This window comes from Stegostoma tigrinum, chromosome X (genome assembly GCF_030684315.1).
Source record: "Stegostoma tigrinum isolate sSteTig4 chromosome X, sSteTig4.hap1, whole genome shotgun sequence".
Classification (NCBI taxonomy): domain Eukaryota; kingdom Metazoa; phylum Chordata; class Chondrichthyes; order Orectolobiformes; family Stegostomatidae; genus Stegostoma; species Stegostoma tigrinum.
The window spans coordinates 12,998,435-13,009,283 of NC_081404.1; the positions used below are offsets into that span (position 1 = coordinate 12,998,435).

Consider the following 10,849-nt stretch of genomic DNA (forward strand, 5'->3'; position numbering starts at 1 on the left):
GAGTGACTTGGTCTCCATAACCTTCTATGGTAGAGAATTCCACATGTTCACCACTCACTGAATTAAGATATTTCTCCTGCTCTGGCCATGGGACACAGGATAACATCCTTGCATCAAGTTTGGTTAGAAAAATTTAGGTTACAATAAGATACCCCAGTCATCCTTTGAACCTCAAATGAATACAGGACCAAATAAAACCACTACCTTCTCCTGCCCTCATTGAACCAAGGCTATAAAGGTCAGCAGAAGTACTGAATTCCACAGAGGTGAGATTGACTGCTCTTGGCATCAAGAAGCCTGCGGAAAAACTGGAATCAAATGGGTATTGGGTGCAAAAATCTCTGATGGTTGAAATCATACCCTGGCAGATAGGAAGATGGCTGTGGGAGGTCAGTCATTTTGGCTCCTGGACATCTCGGCAGGAGTTCCTCAGGGTTGCATCCTAGGTCAAACCTGCTTCAACAACCTTCCCTCCCTCATAAGGTCAGAAGTGGGGATGATTGCTCCACAGTCAGCACCATTTGCAAATGCTTATACAGAAACAGTCCATATTCATGTGCAACAAGATGTGGACAATATCCAGGCTTCGGCTGACAAGTGGCAAGTAATATTCACACCACACAAATGCCAAGCTCTAACCATCACCAACACAAGACTGCTGCTTGGCATTCAAGGGTGTTACCATCACTGAATTCTCCAACTAATCAACATCCTGGAGGCAACCAATGGCCAGAAACTCAACAACACAAGAGGTCAGAAAGCTACGAATGCTGTAACAAGTAACTCACCCGACTACCCAAAGCCAGTCTACCATCTACAAGGCACAAGCCAGGAGTGTGAGGGAATATTTCCCACCTGCCTAGATAGATGCAGCTCCAACATTCAAGAAACTTGACACCATCTAAAACAAAGCAGCATTCCCAAGAGGCACTACATCCACTCCCTCAAGCAGCCATGTGTACTACCTCCAAGATGGACTGCAGAAATTCACCAAAACTTCTTAGACAGTATGAACACTTTCAAGGACAAGGACAGCAGATATATGTGAACACCATTACTTGCAAATTTCCCTCCATGACACTCACAAGCTTGACTTGGAAATATCAACATTGCCAGGATTTTGTCCTCATGACAGTGAAGCATTCTCTTTGCAATGGCATCATGGGTCAACCACAGCAGTTGAACCACCAGAGGGCAGCAGGGACAGACATTAAATCCTGGTCAGCCAGCAACACCTACATCCCACAAATGATGTAACAAAAAGTTACACCCAACCAATCCCAGGAATCCACCTGGTGAACTGCATTCCCTTTTATAGGAGTGCAACTTCTTCTTAGGTAAAGAGACCAAACCTACACAAATACTCCAGGTTTGGTCTCACTGAAAAAAAATCTTGTACAGCTGCAATAAAACATCCTTACTCTTGCAAGGAAATCATTTTCCAATACAGTCTACCATTCTTCCATAAATTGCTTGCTGGTGGATTTTTTTGCTTTATAAAAAGTGTGACATCCAACCAAGAACAGCAAATGCAACTATTGGTTTTCAGTATTCAAACTAAGCATTACCATTTTGGGGACAGCTGTATATACCAGGCTGACAATGCCAAAGTTAAGCATTATACGAAGTCATAGATTAATCTAACATGTCTGTTTTTTTGATTTTGTGTTGAGTGTTGAACTATTGCCTCAGAAGAACAACTATGTCCTAAATAATAATAATGCAAATTGCAGTGCAAGTTATGCTTGATCAATTAAAGCAGTCAACTGACTGTTCCAAATGGAAATATTTCTCTAGCCAAGAGTAACAGCAATCATAGACCCAGTGATTTAAATGAATGCCCGTTAAAGTAACTATTGATTTTTTTTAAAAATCCAAACTGAAACCAATAAGCTCCTTTATTGCATCTGACATGAAAATATGCATATACACAGAAGCAGAGGCATGATTATCAGACCATAGACAAATGTAAAGACAGCTACATATGATACATTGTAGCATAGGTACCGTTTTTAAAAGATGGTCTTTAACATCAAAATCAATAGTTCAATGCCAACATGAACCGAGCCTGGACCTTACAACACAAAGTATGCATTTGCAAGTAGGATAGTAATTCAGGCTTAATATTCTTCCCCTTCCTCCTCTCCTTCCCCTTCAATAGAGTCAACACCAACTTCTTCATAATCCTTCTCTAAAGCAGCCATATCCTCACGGGCTTCCGAGAACTCTCCTTCCTCCATACCTTCACCAACATACCAGTGAACAAAGGCACGCTTGGCATACATCAGGTCAAACTTGTGGTCCAGGCGAGCCCAAGCTTCAGCAATGGCTGTGGTGTTGCTCAGCATACACACAGCCCGCTGAACCTTGGCCAAGTCACCTCCAGGAACCACAGTAGGAGGCTGGTAGTTGATACCAACCTTGAAACCAGTAGGACACCAATCCACAAACTGGATGCTACGCTTGGTTTTAATAGTAGCAATTGCTGCATTGACATCTTTTGGCACTACATCGCCACGGTAGAGGAGGCAGCAGGCCATGTACTTGCCATGGCGAGGGTCACATTTGACCATCTGGTTGGCTGGCTCAAAACAAGCATTAGTTATCTCAGACACAGAAAGCTGCTCATGATATGCCTTCTCAGCAGAGATAACTGGTGCATAGGTGGCCAAGGGGAAGTGGATGCGGGGATAGGGCACCAAGTTGGTCTGGAACTCAGTCAGATCAACATTCAGGGCGCCATCAAAGCGAAGGGAGGCAGTGATAGAAGACACTATCTGGCTGATGAGGCGGTTCAGGTTGGTGTAAGTTGGCCTCTCAATGTCTAGGTTTCTTCGGCAGATGTCATAGATGGCTTCGTTGTCGACCATGAAAGCGCAATCAGAGTGTTCCAGGGTAGTGTGGGTGGTCAGGATGGAATTGTAAGGCTCTACCACTGCAGTAGACACCTGGGGAGCTGGGTAGATGGAGAACTCAAGCTTGGATTTCTTGCCATAGTCAACAGAGAGACGTTCCATCAGCAGAGATGTAAAGCCAGAGCCAGTGCCACCGCCAAAGCTGTGGAAGACCAGGAAACCTTGGAGACCTGTACATTGGTCAGCCTGTTTTAAACAAGAAGAATAAATAATACCACAAATGTTAAGTACAGTAAACATCTGCTCTCTCCATTGTCCACATGCTTTCCCCAGGAAGGGGAAAAAAAAAGATTCAAGCAGCATCCATCACTCCTCCATACATTTGGATGTTAATCTAAAACAAGGTTACTACCACTTAAGCATAATTGAGTGACTCAAACTCTTTATAGCTCTGCAACACATTCATTATGTCCAGTATTGTTTGTTTGTTTGTTTGTCTAACTTAACAAAAAATTGGAAGAACACAGATGAAATTGACTACAGCGCACTGACAGTGAGTGAACGCAATTGACAGTCAACATTTCCTTCACTTCACAAACAGAGCAGTGATTTTTACTTAAGGTTTAAGTTTAATAAGCAAAAAAAACACAAGCAAACAAACATTCAAATGTAACATCCAACTCACCAGTTTACGGATTCGGTCCAGAACCAAGTCAATGATCTCCTTGCCAATTGTGTAGTGACCACGGGCATAGTTATTAGCTGCATCTTCCTTCCCAGTGATCAGCTGCTCAGGGTGGAACAGTTGGCGGTAAGTACCAGTACGTACCTCATCTAGGATCGAGAGACAGTGCAATTTCAGTGTTACAATCAACACATGTAACCACAAGATGAAATCAGGCTCATGTGGCATAACCAGAGAAGAGGTCTGCACGGTTAGTGTTACACATGCCCCTCACCTACCTATTACAGTTGGCTCCAAGTCCACAAACACAGCTCGTGGAACATGTTTGCCTGCTCCTGTTTCACTGAAGAAGGTGTTGAAGGAATCATCTCCACCTCCGATGGTCTTGTCACTGGGCATCTGCCCATCAGGCTGGATGCCATGTTCCAAGCAGTAGAGCTCCCAGCAGGCATTTCCGATCTGGACTCCAGCCTGGCCAACGTGGATACTGATGCACTCACGCTGTGAGAGAGAAAAAGAACGGCGGGTCGGGGGAAGAAGAGAAAAACGAAGGAAGATTAGATAGAATCACTTCAGGATATATTTGTCCTGTATGTTAACTGAAGCAGCCTCGAAGACCACGACGACCATTAAACTGCAGTCGTTAAGTACAGCGATATTAAAAAAACATCTTTGGCTGATGCACTAGCGATAACGATTAAGGTCGGAGATGTTCAATTTTATTACGTTTGCCTTAAGCGCTTTAGCTCTACTTGGCGCCCGAACCTGCAAAAGCAACACACGCGCAGTGAGCGGGTCCGAGCTTCGACAAAGAATTCTGGGGGGTGTAGTTTCCCGCCGCTTCTTTGTGCGCGCGGGAACGAGTGACAGAACTACAATACCTAGGGTGTATTGCGCACTGCGGCACCTACAGGCCAGAGCGGGTCCGCCATGTTAATACCCGAACTGCGCGATCAAGTGTCTCCATCCACCAAGAGCCACTGTCCATCGCCAGATTTTATTCTTCTTGTGGGAAGCTACTTATTGCTGAACAAAAGATGGAATAGATGCAAAGACGGATACATTTCACGCCTGGAACTGATCTATCGACCGATTAACCAGAGCCACATTTACACACGGCATGGCAGCCATTGTTAGCTTCAGATTTTAAACATCTTGCAAGAAAACCGAGCGATTTAAGTTACAAAGTGCAAACGATTGCTTTATCTAACCGTCTCCACCCTCAAATCTAACTCTAGATTTTAAACTGCGCACCCAGAGTGTTTCTTTACTCCCGCGCTTATCACTCAATCACTTCACAAATGAAGAGCTGGCGCGCTTTAAAACCGGGCGGATGAAAAAGAAACATCTTGATTCCCGCGGGTAAACTTCGCGTTTAAAAAAAGAGCAGAGCGACGCCTCTTCTCTCCCCCTCCACAACCAATGCAGCGTATTACACACATGGATGCTACACAAAGATCACTCCTTCCGTATCACTCGAGCGACATTAATCGATTAGATGATTTCTCCGAGACAAAGAATATTTTACATGCTGGAGAATTACGTTTTCGGGAGGGGGGGGGGGCAGAGGGAACACCTTCAGTATTGAATATTTAAAGGCCAATGAGTTTCGATTCTAAACATTGTTACCTTATTAGCTACTTCAAAGCAACATTGTTTTCGACTACAAACCTCTACTGCACCTCAAAAACAATGCACCACGACAGCGATAAAATGAAAGTTATTGATTAACTTTGGTTCATTTGTGCACCAATAAAATGATGGGCGGCAATGAATATAAGTTAATTTTGAATGAAAAATAAAACTATACTTACCATTTTTTATTCAAGTCAGATAACGATAAGAATGACCTTACAAAGAACGTGACTGTTACTTCGCTCGACAATAACGAGTCGATGTAAGTAACCGAATGGGAAACGTTGGCGGATGGCGCCTTTTTATAATAATGGAGGCCGGCCTTAGTCCAGTCTTTCATTGACATTGGCTCCGAGGAAGAAGGGAGGTGGCGGGAGAAGATGTCAGTTAGAGTGGATTGGGCAAATGTTGGCATTTTAAAACACGTCAGCTTTAACGTTACAAATTCTGTTTCAGGGACTGCGCAAAAAAAATCACCGCAGAATGTACGAGAAAGGGGGCGAGGGCCTTTCGCTTGAGTAAGTGGTGAGATTTGAATTGGAATATCTTCTTTGCCATGCAGCCCTATTCTTCAATTTCACCAGCAGTCAAACCACGCCCTTCATTTTTGACAGATCAAATCTTGGAAAAGGGTGACTTTAAAATAAAATCAGTTCACCTATTTAACATCTTCTCATTTTTGTAGAAGGATGAGCAAAGAAGAAAGCACAAGGGGTACGGAAAGCTTTAATAGAATACGAAAAGAGGAATAATGAAATGTGTGTTATGTAGACATCTGCAGTGAGGGCGGAGATGTGACAGGATTGCAGAATGCGGACTATGAGGAAAATAGTTTGACCGACTCTGCAGTTGCTGCAGAATTTATATCACACTCCCATCATGTACCCTTGACTTTGCAATGTCGATAAGACAAAGACTGCACACGATATTGTGCTACAATTACAGTATGTTGTGACTGATTTAAAAATGCATTAGCTTTGCTATATTACAGCCATGTAAAATACTGGAACAGTCATTTTTGCTTGGGTAAGATTGAAATGGAGGTGTGCAGTATAAAGCTGCACAGTTCTCTTTGGAACGGGAAATTTCCGATCGGTAACAGAGCCTTGAAAGCATCAGATATCAGCTTTATGTCCCATGGCTGCATTCTCACCTTTGAATCGGAGAGTGCGGATTCAAGTCTTGCTCCAGAGATTTAATCACATTATTTTCACACAGAGAGTGGTGCGTGTGTGGAATGAGCTGCTAGAGGAAGTGGTGGGGGCTGGTACAATTACAACATTTAAAAGGCATCTGGATGGGTATATGAATAGGAAAGGTTTAGAGAGATGCGGGCTGAATGTTGGCAAATGGGACTAGATTTATATAGGATATCTGGTTGGCTTGGACACGTTGGACCTGAGGGTCTGTTTCTGTGCAGTGTATCTCTGTGACTATGGCTCTGTGACTATGCTTATATTATGGAAGTGTTGTATGGAAATAGTGTTTTATTAATAGTTTTTTTCGAATATGTCAATTCAAATTCTTTACAGCACAAAAAGAGACCATCCTGTCCCCCAGTACATGCTGGTGTTTTAATTCCACTTGATCTTTTTCTCTTTTTATTATCATCTAAAGCTCTCATAACCTTCTCTTCACATCTCTCTCAGGTGCTTGAATAAAAGCAAAATGCTTCAAGTTCTAGAAATCTAAAATAAAAACAGAGAATGCTGGAAACACTCAGCAGATCTGGCAGCATCTGTGGAAAGAGTAATGCCAATTAAAGGAGGAGGGATGAGGAAGAACAAAGGGGTTAAGGCAATGGGTGGGAGATATTCAATGACAAAGATTGCATAGAACAAAATGCAAAAGGAATGGCAATGAAAGTAGTAAAGCAATAAAGCATTTGTGCATAGTGACTGTTAATGGCAGAATAATGCCGTTAACACCCAACCAGTCTGGACCAGTATGTTAGGATATAGTTAGTAAATTTGCAGATGAAATCAAAATCTGACAAATGACAAAAAACATACAATAGCAAATGGCATTTAGCTCACATAAATGTAGTCCTATACGCATTAGTTGTGATCAATTCAGACCACATGTATCATTTGCAGGAAAGTTTGCTGAAAGAAATTGAGAGATTTACTTCTTAATAATGCACAGATCACTAAATGTTGATGGTGAATAGAGGAGATGTAGTTAAGGTTAATAAGGTATTGAATATTTGAATCATTAATTGTAAACCAAAGAGCATGATTCTATTACTACACAGGTTATTGGTTTGACCATATTTGGAGTATTGTACCTGAACAAGGAAGTGTCTTGTTATAAGGCCATAAGAAATAGGAAGAGTAAGCCATTTGGCCCCTCATGCTCCACCATTCAATAGCATCATGGCTTACCTGACATTCCTCATGTCCATTTTCTCCAGTTTTCCCCATAAGTAAGCCTACGCCTATGCCATCATGGTGGGGGGAAGGAGTAGGCGTGATGGAATAACTGGCCTTTTCTTGGCCATCAGTTTCCCTTGTTCACCACTGAATTTTTCGCTCTACTTCATGGTTGTTGCCCACCTGACCAATGTCTACTTATGTGGTTTGGTGTTGAAATTTGTTAATTGTTCCTGTCAGGTGCCATAGCTTTACTGTATCAAGGTGTTATATAAATGTCAATCATTATTTAAGTGTTGGAGTACACATGGCTAACAAATTGATAGAATGGTTCACTGATGAGAATAGCTTACTCCTGTTCGTATACTTGTTCCAAGGCACAAATTCCAGATAAACGAGGAATCAGAATTCTAGATGCTAGCTTCCCAACATGTGAGGCTCACACAAGAACAATGTTTGGGTAAGACAATCAAGCTAAATCCCCACTTGAGATAAACAATCTCCTTTAACCTTACATTGAAACATTAAAGTATATTAAACAAACACAAAGAATGCTAGAGAAACTCAACAGGTGTGGCAGCATTTGTGGAGAGGGAAACAGAGTTAAATATTGGTTTAATTGCTGAAATCATTTTAAAACAGTCAAATGTTCAATGTTTTAAATGCCTGTTTTGTTTTCCTCGCCATTTTGTTTCCTGAATGGTGGTCATTCTCATGTATTTTGACAAAGTGAATCATAAAAATTGTGTTTTTCAATGAGGTCACACTTTATTTCATTATCTGTTAGTTGATCAACTGGGCATGACGGCTCCTTATGTACTTAGTTGCTTGGTATGGAAAATTTAGGAAGAAGAACTAGCGATCATTGGAACTTTGGAGACCACTGTCAAAATGTTCTGCTCTCATGGTGAAGGGAAAAGGGTCACCGTGTTTCAGTGAACAACTCAATAAAGTCATTCAAGGGCTGGTCTTATCCACACGTCACATTCTTCTCAAGGGCCAGCTCATGAAATACTGCTCAGCCCATTCAATAATCTATGGGAGATGTTAATTTTCAGTATTTAACCCAAGTGGCCACATTTCATGTGTCAGACAAATTATTTGACTATGTGTCAGTGATACCAGTGTTGGGGTTATCTTCAGGAAGCTGAATCTTGCCTTCCACCTGAGAACACTTCCCAGTACAACTTACTGTACAGTAAATAAGAGCAGTCAGATTTCTGTCCTTTTTAACTACATTTTTTCCTTCATTCATGGGGTGTGAGCCTCGCTGGCTAGGCCAGTATTTGTTGCCAGTCCCTAACTGCCTCAACAAGTTGCTGGTGAATTGCTTTCTTAAACTTCTGCAATCCTTGGGTCTTGGGGACATCCACGGTGCTGTTACAAAGCGAGTTCTGGGATTTTGACCCAATAACAATTAAGTAATGACCAATTAGTTTCAAATCAGGTGAGTGTGTGGCTTGGAGGGGAACTTGCATGTGATGGTGTTCTTATTTCATCTGCTTATTTCATCTGCTGCCCTTGTTTCTCTACGTTCTAGAGGTTGTAAGTTTGGATGATCTTGTCAGAGAAGCTGTGAAATGTCGCAGTGCTTCTTTTTAAAAAATTAATTCATGGGATGTAGGCTTCACTGGCTGAGTGAAGCCTAATGAGCTTAATGCTCATATCCAGTGTCCTTGAGAAAATGTTGGTGAGCTGTCTTCTTGAACTCCTGGTTTAGGTACTCCTGCTGTCAGGAAGGTAATTCCAGGATTTTTTCCCAGCGATGGTGAAGGAACAATATATTTCCAAATCAGGATGGTGATTGGCTCGGAGGAAAACTTGCAGGTGGTCTGTTCCCATGTATCTGCTGCCCCTGTCCTTAGATGGTAGTGGTCACGGGTTTGGAAGGTGCTGTCTATGAAGCCTTGGTGAATTTCTGATGTGCATCTTGTAGATGATACATATTACTGCACTCTCTATGGAGGAAGTGAATGTTGGTGGTTGGGGTGCCACTCAAACGGGTGCCTTTGACCTGAATGGTGTCAAGCTTCTTGAATATTGTTAGAGTTGCACCCATCCAGACAAGTGGGGAATATCCCATCTCACTCCTTACCTGTGTCCTGTAGATAGTCAACAGACTTTCGGGAGCCAAGAAATGAGTTACTCGTTGCAGTATTGCTAGACTCTGACCTGCTTTTGGAGCCACTATATATGGTTAGTCCAGATTAGTTTCTGGCCATTGATAACTCCTAGGATATTGATAATGAGGATTGAGTGATGGTAATGCTGTTGGGTGTCAAATGGGTGATGGTTGATGCTTTTTTGTTGGAGGTGATCATTGCCTGGTACCTATGCAGTCATACAGCACAGAAACAGATCCTTCAGTCCAATCCATCCATGCCGAACAAAATTTCAAACTAAAGTAGTCCCACCTGCCTGCTCCTGGCCCATATCTTTTCAAACCTTTCCTACTCGTGTACCTATCCAAGTGTCTTTTAAATATTATAATTGTGCCCATATCCAATAGTTCCTCAGAAAGTTCATTCCACACATGAAGCTTGCCACTTTTCAACCCATGCTTGAATTTGCATTTAGAATGGACACTGTCAGTATCTGAAAAGACATGAATGGTTTTGAACATTGCAAACATCAGTGAACATTCCCATTTCTGACCTTATGATGATGGCAAGGTGATTGGTGAAGCAGCTGAAGATTTTTGGGTGTAGGACATTACTCTGAGGAACTCCTGTAGTGAGGTCCTGGAGCTGACATGTTTTCCTCCGACAACGTTGTAAGTGATGGACAGGCATTGTGGAGACAGGAGTTACTCATTGCAGAATTCCCAGCATCTAACCATTTATATGGCAGTCCAGTTCAGTGTTGACCCTGCTGCGATCAGCTAACCTCAGTCTGGTACTGACATTCATAGAGTGAGTTTACTCAATAACCACTTTAGGTTTAGATTTGGATTTATTTGATATTGTCACCTGTGCAATGAAAAGTGTATAATGTCGCCACGTTCCAGCGCTTGGATTACAGAGTAAATTACTGAATAAATTGTACAAATGGTAAAATTCAGAATGAACTAATATTAAATTGATATTAATAAAGCTGAAAGAGCTTCAAAAGTTCATTTCTCCGTCTCCGTAGACTTCACACTCTCTGCTTCTCCAGTCCCCTCTATCTAACATCGTTCCTAGGGCCCTGGCAATGTGCTCCGTTTCGCATCGCTTCCGCATCCATCACCTTTGACCTGGAGATTCACGCTGCACAGGTTCCACACCTCTTCTGGCGCTGGACTCTGTCTGAAGGAACTCGCT

The 10,849-nt window shown here is 42.2% G+C and overlaps 1 protein-coding gene across 1 annotated transcript; it reads right to left on the reverse strand.

Moving 5' to 3' along the window:
• Positions 1–1,880: 1,880 nt before the first annotated feature.
• On the reverse strand, positions 1,881–5,491 carry LOC125448230 (tubulin alpha chain). Its single transcript, XM_048523346.2, has 4 exons — positions 5,355–5,491; positions 3,819–4,041; positions 3,541–3,689; positions 1,881–3,101 (listed from the first exon to the last, which is right to left on the reverse strand). Exons 1-4 carry the CDS (start codon positions 5,355–5,357, stop codon positions 2,121–2,123), a joined length of 1,356 nt encoding a protein of 451 aa, XP_048379303.1. The 5' UTR covers positions 5,358–5,491; the 3' UTR covers positions 1,881–2,120.
• Positions 5,492–10,849: the final 5,358 nt, after the last annotated feature.

Coding starts and splice junctions, on each gene's coding strand:
- LOC125448230 (XM_048523346.2), bottom strand. Junction 3,690..3,818: donor CTTGGAGCCAACTGTAATAG/GTAGGTGAGGGG, acceptor TCTCGATCCTAG/ATGAGGTACGTACTGGTACT. Junction 3,102..3,540: donor TGGACCGAATCCGTAAACTG/GTGAGTTGGATG, acceptor TGTTTAAAACAG/GCTGACCAATGTACAGGTCT.